This window comes from Oncorhynchus mykiss, chromosome 25 (genome assembly GCF_013265735.2).
Source record: "Oncorhynchus mykiss isolate Arlee chromosome 25, USDA_OmykA_1.1, whole genome shotgun sequence".
Classification (NCBI taxonomy): domain Eukaryota; kingdom Metazoa; phylum Chordata; class Actinopteri; order Salmoniformes; family Salmonidae; genus Oncorhynchus; species Oncorhynchus mykiss.
In genome coordinates this window covers 45089964-45109270 of record NC_048589.1, presented here as the reverse complement: position 1 = coordinate 45109270, position 19307 = coordinate 45089964, and the positions used below count along the sequence as shown (strand labels likewise).

General features: G+C 49.1%; 1 protein-coding gene across 3 annotated transcripts in view; it reads left to right on the top strand.

Moving 5' to 3' along the window:
* alms1 (ALMS1 centrosome and basal body associated protein) overlaps window positions 1-19307 on the top strand; it is a 62877-nt gene that overhangs the window by 5893 nt on the left and 37677 nt on the right. For all 3 annotated transcript variants that reach the window (XM_036962586.1, XM_036962585.1, XM_036962584.1), the window contains exons 5-9: window positions 1220-1390; window positions 1657-3498; window positions 3641-3806; window positions 5686-7476; window positions 13530-13645. In XM_036962586.1, coding sequence (XP_036818481.1) covers window positions 1220-1390; window positions 1657-3498; window positions 3641-3806; window positions 5686-7476; window positions 13530-13645 — 4086 coding nt within the window. The remainder of the gene's footprint in view (window positions 1-1219; window positions 1391-1656; window positions 3499-3640; window positions 3807-5685; window positions 7477-13529; window positions 13646-19307) is intronic.

Sequence of the window (19307 nt, the reverse complement as noted above, 5' to 3'; positions counted from 1 at the left end):
GGAGCTAACGTCACCAGATCACAGAGCTAACACCACCAGATCACAGAGCTAACATCACCAGATCACAGAGCTAACATCACCAGATCACAGAGCTAACACCACCAGATCACAGAGCCAACATCACCAGATCACAGAGCCAACACCACCAGATCACAGAGCTAACACCACCAGATCACAGAGCTAACACCACCAGATCACAGAGCTAACACCACCAGATCACAGAGCTAACACCACCAGATCACAGAGCTAAATGTAGCCAACACCACCAGATCACAGAGCTAACACCACCAGATCACAGAGCTAAATGTAGCCAACACCACTAGATCACAGAGCTAACACCACCAGATCACAGAGCTAAATGTAGCCAACACCACCAGATCACAGAGCTAAATGAAGCCAACACCACCAGATCACAGAGCTAAATGTAGCCAACACCACCAGATCACAGAGCTAAATGTAGCCAACACCACCAGATCACAGAGCTAACACCACCAGATCACAGAGCTAAATGAAGCCAACACCACCAGAACACAGAGCTAAATGAAGCCAACACCACCAGATCACAGAGCTAAATGTAGCCAACACCACCAGAACACAGAGCTAAATGAAGCCAACACCACCAGAACACAGAGCTAAATGAAGCCAACACCACCAGAACACAGAGCTAAATGAAGCCAACACCACCAGATCACAGAGCTAAATGAAGCCAACACCACCAGATCACAGAGCTAAATGAAGCCAACACCACCAGATCACAGAGCTAAATGAAGCCAACACCACCAGATCACAGAGCTAACACCATCAGAGGAAATAAAGAATAAACAGAAAATCAACATTGTCTGGTGATAGTGTTTAGTGGTTCTGGTAGCAACAAGACAATTATAATAATAATTTAGGAGGTGTTTATATTTGTCCTGTTAGACACTGGTACAAGTGTGTTTTGGAAATGTGGTTCTCGCATATCCCAACTCCCCCTTAGACACCCCTAGGTAATGGGGCCAGGGTCACCATTGTCACCAGCGCCCCTGAAGCAATTAGGGTTAAGTGTCTTGCTGAAGGGCACAAGTGACATATTTTTCCTCTTGTCTGCTCTGGGATTCAAACCAGTGACTTTTCAGCTACTGGCCCAATGCTCTAATCTCGGGGCTACCTGCTGCCCCAATTAGTGTCCATAGCTGGTTTGTTTTGTGTTTGGTACGATTTATGCTTTCTGTCTCAGCACCCTCTCGGTCACACCTCCACCCTGTCTCGGTCAGAGGAGAGGGCCAGTAGCTGCTGCTCGCTCTCCGAACACAGCATGTCCCCTGGTGACGGGTTGGGACAACCAGGGGAGGACCGCTACCCAACCACCGTCAGTGATAACGAGGGGCAGAAGACTCATCGTTCTGGGGTACTGGTCGGGGGCAGGGAGGGGGAAGATCTATATTATATAGAATTTTATATATATATATATATATATATATATATATATATATATATATATATATATATATGGTATACTATATGGTATACTATATGTATACTGTGTAAATTCCTCCATCTATATTCTGTCTCTATATTTTCTCTAATGCTGGCATTACCATATCACCAAGTAAAATTCTGTGTATATGTAAATGTCCTTTGCGAATAAAGGCGGTTTCTGATTCTGATCACTAGACACGTACCAGTCTCCTTGACCCAGACAGACCTCTGGCCGTGCTCCCTGACGACAACGCTTCGTTCCTCAGCGGGGACATCCCTGTCAGAAAGCTGCTGGATCTGCTCCAGAAGGACGTTGGCATGCCCAGCGGTAGCAGCAGTGCCGTCTCCTCTGCCTCTGAGACCTCTCTCAAGAGGACTAACTTCTTTGGGGGAGAATCCAGGAGTGACAGCTGTGTTTCCAAACCAGATGGCTTGAGAGAAGAGAGGGATGTGAGCCAAAGAGCGCTGCCTGACGTCTCACCTGAGCTGCTGCCTGACGTCTCACCTGAGCTGCTGCCTGACGTCTCACCTGAGCTGCTGCCTGACGTCTCACCGCCAGTCACAGGGAGAAGAGAAGGCCCTCAAGGAGGAGCCTCCGTCTCACCTGAGAAGACGGAGAAACTCAAAAGTAAACAGTCTTCACGGATGTCTGAAATTTCCAACATCACCATCCGTTCCCTGAGCAGCCAGCCGGATGAAAGCAGTAATGCGTCCCGCAGGCAGCTCTGCTCGGAGCTAGAGAGGAGTCTGGACTCTGAGCCTGGAGCAGAGACCCAGGGAGGTACCAGCCGTGGGCCCATACCCTCCTTACACAGTGAAGTCAACACACCTGACATTGTCACCAATACACCTAATGTTTCAACCACTGGATCCGCCAAAGGGAGGTTGAGCGTGACCAGAGGGCTACGGGCCAGTGTGTTAGGGCCAGGGGCTGGGGTCGGGCCCCAGTTTTCAGCAGGGTTCAGTGTGGAGCGAGGCCATAGGGAGAGAGACCTCTGGTCCTCAGGCAACCAGACAGGCACAGAACCAGACGTCTCGTTCCTGAGCCTTCTGCCCCAGCCCGTGTCCCAGTCCACCCCAGGTGTGTTCCTCCACGCTCCAGTCAGATCCAGCACTAAGCTGTCTGCCCTCACCTTTAACATGGAGGTCTCTCAGCGCTCCTCAGGCTCCAGAGTCTCGCCCCAGCCTGCTGTAGACACCCTGCCTGATAGAGCCACCCCTGTCCGGGACCCCCCTCTGCCTGCCAGAGAGACAGTACAGGAGCCCTCGGGAAGAAGCCACCATTCTCTCCCCAGTCTTAACTACCTACAGAAGGTTGATGCCTGGAAGGCCAACCAAAGTTCAAACAAGATGTCGTTCTATGACAACTTGTCTCTTCAGGGCTTCTCCGGGGTCTCTCCCAAGCAGAAGGCCTACGATGCAGTCTCTGACTCTCTGACCCGTATGTTGACTCAACCACGGCTGGGCAACCAGACCCTCAGCATGTGTGAATCTGGACCCTCCTCCCCTAGCAGAGGGGAGGCAGCAGGTAGTGGTCTTCCTGAGAGAGAGGACACAGCGGGGCCTGTAGGAGGGCCATCCCCCATGGGCAGGTCTCAGTCCCACTCCTCCCTCAACACAGTGGTCACGTCTATCCAGAGAGCTCAGCATGCACAGACACACACTGACCAGGACAGCAGCCAGACACAGCCAGAGGAGGAGAGTGCTACAGGGCAGCCCAGGGAGTTGGAGAGGAGCCGGGGAGGGTCAGGGTCAGACAGGGTTCAGTCAGGAGGTGGACCTGAACAGCCCAGTGGTGCTCCAACCGAGCCCTCTCCCTTCATCAGCCTGGGACGCTTCAATAACGTGTCATCAAAGCGAGACGTCCTCTCCAGCTCCCGGGACAGTGACCACAGCGGGCAGAACTTTGAGGTGCCCATCAGGGCTGCTTCTTCTTCTGTGGTCAGTCTGGAGGTGGATAACTATGCCCCGTACTGGACCTCCAAACCATCCTCACCACACAGGGAGAGGGAGCTCAACATTGACGAAAGGATTCCGGTAAGACTAATTTTACAACTTATGTGAGGAGGGATGCTGTCCAATGTTGGCTGCTCTGTTGATCTGAAAATAACACCATATCTATACAATGACATATTCTCATGGATTCACTGTATATGACTGTTTTGATTCTGATCTGCAGATGTACCTTCACAACCTTGGGATCGACCAATCTCCTTCTACGATCCTCAATCCCTTTGGACCTCGAGGGCCAATCAGAGAGCCAGAGTTCTCTCCCACTGATCTGTGCACCATAAAGGGATCCACAGCCACTGGCACGCCAACCAAGAGCACACAGCCTTCTGAAGGTAGGTAGGTAGGTAGGTAACCATCCTAAATGACAGCCTTCTGATGGTAGGTAGGTAGGTAACCCATCCTAAAGGACAGCCTTCTGATGGTAGGTAGGTAACCATCCTAAATGACAGCCTTCTGATGGTGGGTAGGTAGGGAACCCATCCTAAAGGACAGCCTTCTGATGGTAGGTAGGTAACCATCCTAAATGACAGCCTTCTGATGGTAGGTAGGTAGGGAACCCATCCTAAAGGACAGCCTTCTGATGGTAGGTAGGTAACCATCCTAAATGACAGCCTTCTGATGGTAGGTAGGTAGGGAACCCATCCTAAAGGACAGCCTTCTGATGGTAGGTAGGGAACCATCCTAAAGGACAGCCTTCTGATGGTAGGTAGGTAGGGAACCCATCCTAAAGGACAGCCTTCTGATGGTAGGTAGGTAGGTAGGTAGGTACCCATCCTAAAGGACAGCCTTCTGATGGTAGGTAGGTAACCATCCTAAATGACAACCTTCTGATGGTAGGTAGGTAGGGAACCCATCCTAAAGGACAGCCTTCTGATGGTAGGTAGGGAACCCATCCTAAATGACAGCCTTCTGATGGTAGGTATGTAGGTAGGTAGGTAGGTAGGTAGGTAGGTAGGTAGGTAGGTAGCCATCCTAAAGGGCAGTGTTATGAATTTATTCTTATTATTTCATCCTTCCACCAGAAATAGTCCTGAAACAAATATAGGGTTGCTTCCCAAGCCAGCTGGTCGTTCGTTCTATTGGTTCAGTTGCCAGAGACACGACCCAGTCATTCAGTCTTGTTGTTCTGTATCTATGGACTCGACCCAGTTGTTCAGTCTTTTTGTTCTGTATCTATGGACCCGACCCAGTTGTTCAGTCTTGTTGTTCTGTATCTATGGACCCGACCCAGTCGTTCAGTCTTTTTGTTCTGTATCTATGGACAAGACCCAGTCGTTGGTTCTAAATGTTCTGTATCTATGGACGAGACCCAGTCGCTCAGTCTTTTTGTTCTGTATCTATGGACGAGACCCAGTCGTTGGTTCTAAATGGTCTGTATCTATGGACGAGACCCAGTCGCTCAGTCTTGTTGTTCTGTATCTATGGACGAGACCCAGTCGCTCAGTCTTGTTGTTCTGTATCTATGGGACCCGACCCAGTTGTTCAGTCTTTTTGTTCTGTATCTATGGACGAGACCCAGTCGCTCAGTCTTGTTGTTCTGTATCTATGGACGAGACCCAGTCGCTCAGTCTTGTTGTTCTGTATCTATGGACGAGACCCAGTTGTTCAGTCTTTTTGTTCTGTATCTATGGACGAGACCCAGTCGTTGGTTCTAAATGTTCTGTATCTATGGACCCGACCCAGTCGTTGGTTCTAAATGTTCCATTGCCAGACTGGCTGGCAACGTTCTTATCTCCTGCTTGCTAGCTAGCCAACTACGGCTAATTTACAGTCACGTCAAACAGCGTAGCCAGAATAACAACAAAGTAGCTGTATTTGTTTAAGCTGTTTTCTAGTGACATTTATTTGGATACATCCATAACAATGAGCCAACGAGGCGCAATTTCACCTGGTATAGAAAATATGTTCTCTCATCAGGACACTGTTGTTCAGAGGAGCTAGCCAACAACACAGCTAACACAATCACTTCAAACTGAATCTGGAAACACTTCAAACTAGTTGACCTTCGTCTCCATATAGTGGAGATCACGTTTATAAATTGCCTGGCTGGGCTGATGAGACAGTGGATTGTACAGTCAGATGGAACAGAGTAAATAGGCATTTTAACATCATAGATTTAGCCGGTAGACACTGTCTGAAATGCGGTTTTAACCAATCAGCATTCAAGATTAGACCCAAGTAACATCCTCTCCTCTCCCGTGGTGTTCCCAGGCGACAGCCCTCATAAAGGAGAGTTCTCCAGGTCCAGCCTGCTGTCTGTGGCCTCAAGCATGTCTCTACCTCTCAGTGTGGACAGCCTCCATCTCCATCCCATAAGGAGCCAGGCAGAGAACACCAGGAGCTGCCTGTCCCCCTCTCCGGGACCAGACAGAGACAGGTCTCCCAGCCAGGGCAGTCTGAGGATGGCCCTCTGCCCCCTGGATATCTCAGTGGATAACACAGTGCTCCAGGACTCCCAGCAGGATCCTCGCTGCCTCCAAGCATCCTCCCCTGCACCACAGTCCACCCAGCCCCTTGACCTCCACATCTACCAGCTCCCTGCACCAGAGTCCAAAAATAAAAAGTACCCTGGCTTGCTTCCGGACCTACAGTCCACTGAGCAACATCAGAGAGACAGCAGAGTGAATGTCTCTACCCAGGCTGCTATAGAGCTGGCAGGGGGGCTTGAGTCCAGTGCTGACAGCTTATCTCAGTACAGAGACAGGGTCAAAAACAGCTTATCTCACTACAAAGATGAAGACAGAGACAGTTTATACAGGAACAGAGACATGGACAGAGACGTCTTGTCTCAGTACAGAGACAGTGCAGTAGCGTCCTGTCCCCAGGTTAACACCACCATTGATCGTAGTAATCCTGATGATTCCTTCGTAGGCTCCCAGACTCTGCAGGACATTAGGCTTCTGCTGGGCCGGGCTGAAAACATTGTGTCTGGTGGGTCCTCCTCCTCTAGCGCCTCCTCCCACCTCCTCCACTCTGACGACGACATCCTGCTCCTCTCTCTCAGGAGGAAGATGGAGGTATTCCAGGACTCCTCCTTCACCTCCTCCTCTGGTGGGGCCGGGGTGGGGGACCCAAGGAGTCACTCCTCCTTGCTTTGGGCCCGCTCCTCCTCTGACTCCATGCTGCCGGCAGTTAGGAAGAGGGATAAGGAGAGGGAGAGCTCTGCCTACAACGGGGAAGGTCATGTCAGGCTAACCAGAGAAGCAGAGCATCAGTCCACACCCGCCAGAGAGGAGTCTGCGAGACTACTACAGGACAGAGAGCATCATGGAAGACCAAGGGACAGTTCTGAAGACGGAGAGCATCATGGAAGACCAGGTGACAGTTCTGAAGACAGAGAGCATCATGGGAGATCACATGACAGTTCTGAAGACCAAGAGCATCATGGGAGATCACATGACAGTTCTGAAGACAGAGAGCATTATGGGAGACCACCACAGGACAGTTCTGAGCACAGAGAGCATTATGGGAGACCACCACAGGACAGTTCTGAGCACAGAGAGCATTATGGGAGACCACCACAGGACATCTCTGGCAGTAGCTCTACTTTCCTCCTGACCAAATCTGTGCGGAGGGCGGAGCCTGAGGGCTGCAGTGCTGGCCTCTCGGACACGCGGATTGGCCCTGTGCTGTTGTCAGTTATGCCGGTCAGCCAACCTGGTCCCTCATTGGGTGATGCTGGCGTTGGCAAGCTGCAGCAGGCTCCAACAACAACAGTGGGAGGAGGAGACCCAGAAGTGCAGATGGCTCCAGAAGAGGGAAGCTCTTCGTCCTCTTCGTCCTCCTGTCCCGTGGGCTCTGAGCAGGGGTGTGGAGGTCTGTCTGAGCCGGCCCACGGTGGGGATCAGGGTGGAGATGCTCTGAGTGATGGTGGCAGCAGCAGCAGTTCTCTAGCAGCCAGGGTAGCCAGGCTGCTCCAGAATGAGTCCCCAGCCACGGTGGCGTCCCTGTCCAGCCGAGCCAGTACCGCCACAGCAGACCTGGAGGAAAGCAGAGCCAGAGGTCAGTAACTAACCCACTACCAAGGTTTCGACCCAAATGGAGCCCTATTCTGTAGTGCACTGTTTTTGACCAGGGCCTATTGGGCTCTGAGCAAACGTAGGGACACTAAGTAGGGAATAGGGCTCCATTTGAGAGTGTGATGCACTAATAGTACCTACCTAGGGTCTGCTTACCACAAGTATTGGGTAGGGATTAACACAGGTAACTGTCCCGGGAACACTCCCCCCCCCTCAAAAAAATGTATGATAATATTTTCCCCAATGTGGCACTAATGCAACTCCACAGTATGAGCAGCAGCAGATTGGCACATTATCCCACCAGGTAGAAGCAGATTGGCACATTATCCCACCAGGTAGAAGCCAATTGGCACATTATCCCACCAGGTAGAAGCAGAATGGCACATTATCCCACCAGGTAGAAGCAGATTGGCACATTATCCCACCAGGTAGAAGCAGATTGGCACATTATCCCACCAGGTAGAAGCAGATTGGCACATTATCCCACCAGGTAGAAGCAGATTGGCACATTATCCCACCAGGTAGAAGCAGATTGGCACATTATCCCACCAGGTAGAAGCAGATTGGCACATTATCCCACCAGGTAGAAGCAGATTGGCACATTATCCCACCAGGTAGAAGCAGATTGGCACATTATCCCACCAGGTAGAAGCAGATTGGCACATTATCCCACCAGGTAGAAGCAGATTGGCACATTATCCCACCAGGTAGAAGCAGATTGGCACATTATCCCACCAGGTAGAAGCAGATTGGCACATTATCCCACCAGGTAGAAGCAGATTGGCACATTATCCCACCAGGTAGAAGCAGATTGGCACATTATCCCACCAGGTAGAAGCAGATTGGCACATTATCCCACCAGGTAGAAGCAGATTGGCACATTATCCCACCAGGTAGAAGCAGATTGGCACATTATCCCACCAGGTAGAAGCAGATTGGCACATTATCCCACCAGGTAGAAGCAGAATGGCACATTATCCCACCAGGTAGGAGCAGATTGGCACATTATCCCACCAGGTAGGAGCAGATTGGCACATTATCCCACCAGGTAGAAGCAGAATGGCACATTATCCCACCAGGTAGAAGCAGATTGGCACATTATCCCACCAGGTAGAAGCAGATTGGCACATTATCCCACCAGGTAGAAGCAGATTGGCACATTATCCCACCAGGTAGAAGCAGAATGGCACATTATCCCACCAGGTAGAAGCAGATTGGCACATTATCCCACCAGGTAGAAGCAGATTGGCACATTATCCCACCAGGTAGAAGCAGATTGGCACATTATCCCACCAGGTAGAAGCAGATTGGCACATTATCCCACCAGGTAGAAGCAGATTGGCACATTATCCCACCAGGTAGAAGCAGATTGGCACATTATCCCACCAGGTAGAAGCAGATTGGCACATTATCCCACCAGGTAGAAGCAGATTGGCACATTATCCCACCAGGTAGAAGCAGATTGGCACATTATCCCACCAGGTAGAAGCAGATTGGCACATTATCCCACCAGGTAGAAGCAGATTGGCACATTATCCCACCAGGTAGAAGCAGATTGGCACATTATCCCACCAGGTAGAAGCAGATTGGCACATTATCCCACCAGGTAGAAGCAGATTGGCACATTATCCCACCAGGTAGAAGCAGATTGGCACATTATCCCACCAGGTAGAAGCAGATTGGCACATTATCCCACCAGGTAGAAGCAGATTGGCACATTATCCCACCAGGTAGAAGCAGATTGGCACATTATCCCACCAGGTAGAAGCAGATTGGCACATTATCCCACCAGGTAGAAGCAGATTGGCACATTATCCCACCAGGTAGAAGCAGATTGGCACATTATCCCACCAGGTAGAAGCAGATTGGCACATTATCCCACCAGGTAGAAGCAGATTGGCACATTATCCCACCAGGTAGAAGCAGATTGGCACATTATCCCACCAGGTAGAAGCAGATTGGCACATTATCCCACCAGGTAGAAGCAGATTGGCACATTATCCCACCAGGTAGAAGCAGATTGGCACATTATCCCACCAGGTAGAAGCAGATTGGCACATTATCCCACCAGGTAGAAGCAGATTGGCACATTATCCCACCAGGTAGAAGCAGATTGGCACATTATCCCACCAGGTAGAAGCCTTCAGTGTATTTACTTCACACATAATTGAAACTGCCCGGACTGAACACGAGACCCGAATGCAGTTTAAGAGTTCTCATCAGAACTGAAAATTTGATCTTGCTTTGACCCGAGCCCGGTGAGCTGAGGCCTGGTCTGACCCGAGCCCGGTGAGCTGAGGCCTGGTCTGACCCGAGCCCGGTGAGCTGAGGCCTGGTCTGACCCAAGCTCGGTGAGCTGAGGCCTGAGGCCTTGTCTGACCCAAGCCCGGTGACCTGAAGCCTGAGGCCTGGTCTGACCCGAGCCCGGTGAGCTGAGGCCTGGTCTGACCCGAGCCCGGTGAGCTGAGGCCTGGTCTGACCCGAGCCCGGTGAGCTGAGGCCTGGTCTGACCCGAGCCCGGTGGGCTGAGGCCTGGTCTGACCCGAGCCCGGTGAGCTGAGGCCTGGTCTGACCCGAGCCCGGTGAGCTGAGGCCTGGTCTGACCCGAGCCCGGTGAGCTGAGGCCTGGTCTGACCCGAGCCCGGTGAGCTGAGGCCTGGTCTGACCCGAGCCCGGTGAGCTGAGGCCTGGTCTGACCCGAGCCCGGTGAGCTGAGGCCTGGTCTGACCCGAGCCCGGTGAGCTGAGGCCTGGTCTGACCCGAGCCCGGTGGGCTGAAGCCTGAGGCCTTGTCTGACCCAAGCCCGGTGACCTGAAGCCTGAGGCCTGGTCTGACCCGAGCCCGGTGAGCTGAGGCCTGGTCTGACCCGAGCCCGGTGAGCTGAGGCCTGGTCTGACCCGAGCCCGGTGAGCTGAGGCCTGGTCTGACCCGAGCCCGGTGAGCTGAGGCCTGGTCTGACCCGAGCCCGGTGGGCTGAGGCCTGGTCTGACCCGAGCCCGGTGAGCTGAGGCCTGGTCTGACCCGAGCCCGGTGAGCTGAGGCCTGGTCTGACCCGAGCCCGGTGAGCTGAGGCCTGGTCTGACCCGAGCCCGGTGAGCTGAGGCCTGGTCTGACCCGAGCCCGGTGAGCTGAGGCCTGGTCTGGTACGACATCACTGAAGTTAAATGATCCCGAAACCGAAATAAAAAAATCAGATTTCTAGGAAACAGTAAGCTGTATTGATTTAAACTGGGTTTGAGACCAGTGGTGAAGGCAGGCGGCAGCATCGTGAGGAGACGAGGAAACAGCCATTGGGCCTAGAAAAAGCCCAGAGGAAAACTCCCCTTAGTTAAGATCAACTGAATTATAAACAGACTGGAATAAAGTAAGCTAATGCAAATAAAGGCATGTCTCAAAGCTTACAGTATACTGGAACTCCCTAAGTCATATCCAACTGATATACTCATTATGGGGAGGTAGGTAGCCTAGTGGTTAGAGTGTAGGGGCGGTAGGTAGCCTAGTGGTTAGACTGTAGGGGAGGCAGGTAGCCTAGTGGTTAGAGTGTAGGAGAGGCAGGTAGACTAGTGGTTAGAGTGTAGGGGAGGCAGGTAGCCTAGTGGTTAGACTGTAGGGGAGGCAGGTAGCCTAGTGGTTAGAGTGTAGAGGAGGCAGGTAGCCTAGTGGTTAGAGTGTAGGGGCAGCAGGTAGCCTAGTGGTTAGAGTGTAGGGGCAGCAGGTAGCCTAGTGGTTAGAGTGTAGGGGAGGCAGGTAGCCTAGTGGTTAGAGTGTAGAGGGTGGCAGGTAGCCTACTGGTTAGAGTGTAGAGGAGGCAGGTAGCCTACTGGTTAGAGTGTAGAGGAGGCAGGTAGCCTAGTGGTTAGAGTGTAGAGGAGGCAGGTAGCCTAGTGGTTAGAGTGTAGGGGCAGCAGGTAGCCTAGTGGTTAGAGTGTAGGGGCAGCAGGTAGCCTAGTGGTTAGAGTGTAGGGGAGGCAGGGTAGTCTAGTGGTTAGAGTGTAGAGTCGGCAGTTAGCCTAGTCGTTAGTGTGTATGGGGGGCAGGTAGCCTAGTGGTTTGTGTAGGGGCGCCAGGTAGCCTAGTGGTTTGTGTAGGGGCGCCAGGTAGCCTAGTGGTTTGTGTACTGGCGGTAGGTAGACTAGTGGTTAGTGTAGGGGCGCCAGGTAGCCTAGTGGTTTGTGTACTGGCGGTAGGTAGACTAGTGGTTAGTGTAGGGGCGCCAGGTAGCCTAGTGGTTAGAGTGTAGGGGCGGCAGGTACACTAGTGGTTAGTGTAGAGGAGGCAGGTAGCCTAGTGGTTAGAGTGTAGAGGAGGCAGGTAGCCTAGTGGTTAGAGTGTAGAGGTGGCAGGTAGCCTAGTCGTTAGTGTGTAGGGGGGGGCAGGTATTTTTACATAGTGGTGCATCTAAGCCAGCAATGTGGCGCAGCTCCCTCTTATTTGGGGATAACCTTGGCTTGGTGACCATTTTGGGGATTTTAAACACTTTAAATGGGCATTTCTGATTTTTGTATTTATTTCCCAGGCAGTGGTGTAAATTACTTAAGTAAAAATACTTGAAAGTACTACTTAAGTTGTTTTTCTGGGTATCTGTACTTTGCTATTTATAATTTTGGACATTTTTACTTCCCCACATTCTTGAAGAAAATGAAGTACTTTTTACTCCATACAATTTCCCCGAAACCCAGACGTCCATGTTGAATGTTTATCAGGACAGAAAAATGGTCTAATTCACGCACTCAAAATAACATCCCAGTCATCCCTACTGCCTCTTATCTGGCGGACTCTCTAAACACATGATTCATTTGTAAATGGAGAGTTGGAGTGTTGGAGAGTTGGAGTGTTGGAGAGTTGGAGTGTTGGAGAGTTGGAGAGTTGGAGTGTTGGAGAGTTGGAGTGTTGGAGAGTTGGAGTGTTGGAGAGTTGGAGTGTTGGAGAGTTGGAGTGTTGGAGTGTTGGAGTGTTGGAGAGTTGGAGTGTTGGAGTGTTGGAGTGTTGGAGAGTTGGAGTGTTGGAGAGTTGGAGTGTTGGAGTGTTGGAGTGTTGGAGAGTTGGAGTGTTGGAGAGTTGGAGTGTTGGAGAGTTGGAGTGTTGGAGAGTTGGAGTGTTGGAGTGTTGGAGAGTTGGAGTGTTGGAGTGTTGGAGTGTTGGAGAGTTGGAGTGTTGGAGAGTTGGAGAGTTGGAGTGTTGGAGTGTTGGAGAGTTGGAGTGTTGGAGTGTTGGAGTGTTGGAGAGTTGGAGAGTTGGAGTGTTGGAGTGTTGGAGAGTTGGAGAGTTGGAGTGTTGGAGAGTTGGAGTGTTGGAGTGTTGGAGAGTTGGAGTGTTGGAGTGTTGGAGAGTTGGAGAGTTGGAGTGTTGGAGAGTTGGAGTGTTGGAGAGTTGGAGAGTTGGAGAGTTGGAGTGTTGGAGAGTTGGAGTGTTGGAGAGTTGGAGAGTTGGAGTGTTGGAGAGTTGGAGAGTTGGAGTGTTGGAGTGTTGGAGTGTTGGAGAGTTGGAGTGTTGGAGAGTTGGAGAGTTGGAGTGTTGGAGTGTTGGAGTGTTGGAGAGTTGGAGTGTTGGAGTGTTGGAGTGTTGGAGAGTTGGAGTGTTGGAGAGTTGGAGAGTTGGAGTGTTGGAGAGTTGGAGAGTGCCCCTGGCTGTCTGTAAATTAAACACAACAAGAACACGTTGCTGTCTGGTTTGCTTAATATCAGGACTTTTAAAAGATTTTTAGCCTACTTTTACTTTTGATACTTGAGTAAATTTTAGCAATTACATTTACTTTTCAATATATAAATATATTTAAGTATATTTAAATATACTAAGGATATTTAAAACCAAATACTTTTACACTTTTTCTTTCTTGTAGTATTTTACTGGGTGACTTTTACTCGAGTCGTTTTCTATTAAGGTATCTTTACTTTTACTGCAGTATGACAGTTGGGTACTTTTTCCACCACTGTTCCCGGGACACTCTTGATAAAAGCGAATTAAAGATCATTCCCAGGTTATAACATACATGTTGATGTTTGTATCCCAACTTGCCCTGATTGTGTCAACCCCCAGAGTGGCTGAGGCTGAAGGTGTCGGGGCAGCACTGTGAAACTCTGGAGCTCAACACGGAGGATAGACAACGCATAGAGGAGATCAAGAGAGAGATACTCTTTAAACACCCACTACAGGTACTGTCTTAGTCACTCAATACCAAACACCCACTACAGGTACTATCTTAGTCACTCAGTACCAAACACCCACTACAGGTACTGTCTTAGTCACTCAATACCAAACACCCACTACAGGTACTATCTTAGTCACTCAGTACCAAACACCCACTACAGGTACTGTCTTAGTCACTCAGTACCAAACACCCACTACAGGTACTGTCTTAGTCACTCAGTACCAAACACCCACTACAGGTACTATCTTAGTCACTCAGTACCAAACACCCACTACAGGTACTGTCTTAGTCACTCAGTACCAAACACCCACTACAGGTACTGTCTTAGTCACTCAGTACCAAACACCCACTACAGATACTGTCTTAGTCACTCAATACCAAACACCCACTACAGGTACTATCTTAGTCACTCAGTACCAAACACCCACTACAGGTACTATCTTAGTCACTCAGTACCAAACACCCACTACAGGTACTGTCTTAGTCACTCAGTACCAAACACCCACTACAGGTACTGTCTTAGTCACTCAATACCAAACACCCACTACAGGTACTGTCTTAGTCACTCAATACCAAACACCCACTACAGGTACTATCTTAGTCACTCAGTACCAAACACCCACTACAGGTACTGTCTTAGTCACTCAATACCAAACACCCACTACAGGTACTGTCTTAGTCACTCAGTACCAAACACCCACTACAGGTACTGTCTTAGTCACTCAATACCAAACACCCACTACAGGTACTGTCTTAGTCACTCAATACCAAACACCCACTACAGGTACTGTCTTAGTCACTCCTACTCAATACCAAACACCCACTACAGGTACTATCTTAGTCACTGAATACCAAACACCCACTACAGGTACTGTCTTAGTCACTCAATACCAAACACCCACTACAGGTACTGTCTTAGTCACTCAATACCAAACACCCACTACAAGTACTGTCTTAGTCACTCAATACCAAACACCCACTACAGGTACTGTCTTAGTCACTCAATACCAAACACCCACTACAGGTACTGTCTTAGTCACTCAATACCAAACACCCACTACAGGTACTGTCTTAGTCACTCCTACTCAATACCAAACACCCACTACAGGTACTGTCTTAGTCACTCAGTACCAAACACCCACTACAGGTACTGTCTTAGTCACTCAATACCAAACACCCACTACAGGTACTGTCTTAGTCACTCAGTACCAAACACCCACTAAAGGTACTGTCTTAGTCACTCAATACCAAACACCCACTACAGGTACTGTCTTAGTCACTCAGTACCAAACACCCACTAAAGGTACTGTCATAGTCGCTCCTACTCAATACCATAACACCCACCCACTAAAGGTACTGTCTTAGTCACTCAATACCAAACACCCACTACAGGTACTTTCTTAGTCACTCAATACCAAACACCCACTACAGGTACTGTCATAATCGCTCCTACTCAATACCATAACACCCACCCACTAAAGGTACTGTCTTAGTCACTCAATACCAAACACCCACTACAGGTACTTTCTTAGTCACTCAATACCAAACACCCACTACAGGTACTGTCTTAGTCACTCAATACCAAACACCCACTACAGGTCCTGTCTTAGTCACTCAATACCAAACACCCACTACAGGTACTGTCTTAGTCACTCAGTACCAAACACCCACTACAGGTACTATCTTAGTCACTGAATACCAAACACCCACTACAGGTACTGTCTTAGTCACTCAATACCAAACACCCACTACAGGTACTTTCTTAGTCACTCAATACCAAACACCCACTACAGGTACTATCTTAGTCACTCAATACCAAACACCCACTACAGGTACTGTCTTAGTCACTCAATACCAAACACCCACTACAGGTACTGTCTTAGTCACTCAATACCAAACACCCACTACAGGTACTATCTTAGTCACTCCTACTCAATACCAAACACCCACTACAGGTACTGTCTTAGTCACTCAGTACCAAACACCCACTACAGGTACTGTCTTAGTCACTCAGTACCAAACACCCACTACAGGTACTGTCTTAGTCACTCAGTACCAAACACCCACTACAGGTACTGTCTTAGTCACCCAGTACCAAACACCCACTACAGGTACTGTCTTAGTCACTCCTACTCAATACCAAACACCCACTACAGGTACTGTCTTAGTCACTCAATACCAAACACCCACTACAGGTCCTGTCTTAGTCACTCAATACCAAACACCCACTACAGGTACTGTCTTAGTCACTCAGTACCAAACACCCACTACAGGTACTGTCTTAGTCACTCAGTACCAAACACCCACTACAGGTACTGTCTTAGTCACTCCTACTCAATACCAAACACCCACTACAGGTACTGTCTTAGTCACTCAGTACCAAACACCCACTACAGGTACTGTCTTAGTCACTCAGTACCAAACACCCACTACAGGTACTGTCTTAGTCACTCAGTACCAAACACCCACTACAGGTACTGTCTTAGTCACCCAGTACCAAACACCCACTACAGGTACTGTCTTAGTCACTCCTACTCAATACCAAACACCCACTACAGGTACTGTCTTAGTCACTCAGTACCAAACACCCACTACAGGTACTGTCTTAGTCACTCAATACCAAACACCCACTACAGGTACTGTCTTAGTCACTCAGTACCAAACACCCACTACAGGTACTGTCTTAGTCACTCAATACCAAACACCCACTACAGGTACTGTCTTAGTCACTCAATACCAAACACACACTACAGGTACTGTCTTAGTCACTCAATACCAAACACCCACTACAGGTACTGTCTTAGTCACTCAATACCAAACACCCACTACAGGTACTGTCTTAGTCACTCAATACCAAACACACACTACAGGTACTGTCTTAGTCACTCAATACCAAACACCCACTACAGGTACTGTCTTAGTCACTCAATACCAAACACCCACTACAGGTACTGTCTTAGTCACTCAATACCAAACACCCACTACAGGTACTATCTTAGTCACTCAATACCAAACACCCACTACAGGTACTTTCTTAGTCACTCAATACCAAACACCCACTACAGGTACTTTCTTAGTCACTCAATACCAAACACCCACTACAGGTACTATCTTAGTCACTCAATACCAAACACCCACTACAGGTACTTTCTTAGTCACTCAATACCAAACACACACTACAGGTACTATCTTAGTCACTCAGTACCTGTAGTGGGTGTTTGGTATTATCTTAGTCACTCAATACCAAACACCCACTAAAGGTACTGTCATAGTCGCTCCTATTCAATACCAAACACCCACCCACTAAAGGTACTATCAGGAATCACTCCTGAACACCAAATGTATAGGCAAGGCTCAACTTCCTCACTCTCTGTTTTAAACCATGTGAATGTTGTCTCATTTTGATGCTAGCCTCCTCTCCTTGGACTGCCCCGGTGTGGTGGGTAAGGTAACTGTGAGGTGTGTCAGTCTCAGGCATGGTGTGATGTTCCAAGAAATCTGTTTATGAACCTGTTACACCAACTAGCCTATCCTAGCATCTAAGCAGGTTAGGTTAGATGTTTCACAATTTTGTTGTAGTCCTGAACTAGCTCATCTTATCCACCTTGTCAAGGGCTTGATAATGAGCAGTAGTCCTGAACTAGCTCATCTTATCCAGCTTGTCAAGGGCTTGATAATGGGCAGTAGTCCTGAACTAGCTCATCTTATCCAGCTTGTCAAGGGCTTGATAATGAGCAGTAGTCCTGAACTAGCTCATCTTATCCACCTTGTCAAGGGCTTGATAATGAGCAGTAGTCCTGAACTAGCTCATCTTATCCACCTTGTCAAGGGCTTGATAATGAGCAGTAGTCCTGAACTAGCTCATCTTATCCAGCTTGTCAAGGGCTTGATAATGAGCAGTAGTCCTGAACTAGCTCATCTTATCCAGCTTGTCAAGGGCTTGATAATGAGTTGACTATCTCCGGAATAGATCAAACACGTGGAATGGCTGGGTGTGGTGGTTCTTCTTCAAGAATGTTGTTTTTCAAACCTCTTAACTATCTTTGCTAAGGTTGAAAAATTTTCGTAACTGAAAAAAAAATCCCAGGTTTTCCAGCAATCCCTAGTTGTAGGATTCCTGGATTTCCTGCTTATTCCCTCCTAATTCCAGGAATATTCAAACCAGGATTTCTAGAAAACCAGGTAGTTTTTGGTAAAGATACAGTAATTTTGCGATCCTACTCTAAGCAGTTTTCTACTATTGCTACTCTCTGTTATGAGAGGGAAGATGGCGTCGTACTGTATGCCTGCCGTCTTGCTAGCTCCAACCCACGTTGCTATTTTGTGATTCTTTTGGACGTTTATCTTAACTTTTTTTTTTTTTTTCACTTAAATGTATCGGCTATCATTTCTTATTGTTCGACTTTTTGAATCATCAGATCGGCAGTTACTAACCTTAATTCCGGCTTCGACTTCGACTCATCAGCCCTGGGCTCGTTGTGTCATTCCGACGCTATTTTCGGGCTACCCAAGAGGAAATGCCGGCCAAAAAGAAGCAGGAGAAGGGATTCTCCATTCACCGAGCGGACAGGCCATTAGGTTCACGGAAATCAAGAGGGGCAGGGGTATGTCTCTAAATCAACAGCAAATGGTGTGTTGACTCTAGTGCAGTGTAAGTCTCTACCCATTGTTCACCCATCTTGGAATACCTGATTGTCAAATGCAGACCCATCTACCTCCCAGAGAGAGTTTATTTGTCATCAAGACTGCTGTAGATATTCCACGTCAGGACAACCACAACGGGCTGGAACTCAACGAACTGGACGAGGCTACGAACAAGCGGGAATCCATGGCTGCGTTTCAATTTCCGACACGTAATGCGCGACTTCCAGCAACACGTCTCCTTTGCCACTAGGGGCGCTAAAGACCACTCTTACTCTACTCACACGCAAGCGTTAAAGGCCCTCCCTTATCCGCCCCCATGATTCTATACTCCTGCTTCCTGTCTACAAGTAGAAGAAGCTCAAACAGGAAGTACCCGTGACACGCTCCATTGAGAAATGATCCTCTGAATCGGAGGCTATGCTATAGGACTGCTTTGCTAGGTCTGACTAGAATATGTTCTGGGACTCCGTCAATAGAGTCGATGAGCTAACCACCTCCGTCACCATCTTCATTAGGGAATGCATCCCCGATGCCGTCCCCACAGTGAGGGTTCGCTGCTTAACCCAATCAAAAGCCCTGGATTAACACAGAGGTTGGTGCTAAGCTAAAGGACAGGGCTACCACACACAGAGCTATCACAGGGCTACCACACACAGAGCTATCACAGAGCTACCACACACAGGGCTACCACACACAGGGCTACCACACACAGAGCTATCACAGGGCTACCACACACAGAGCTATCACAGGGCTACCACACACAGAGCTATCACAGGGCTACCACACACAGAGCTATCACAGGGCTACCACACACAGAGCTATCACAGACAACCTTGATGCTACTGCTGAGGACAGGAACAAGTACAAGAAGTCCCACTACAACCTCTGCAGAGCCATCAAACACCAAAAGGACCATATAGGAACAAGGTATAATCATATTACTCTGACGCCCGCCGCATGTGGCAAGGGGCTACAGTCCATTACGGATTACAAAGGAAGACCCAACCGTGATCTGCCCAACG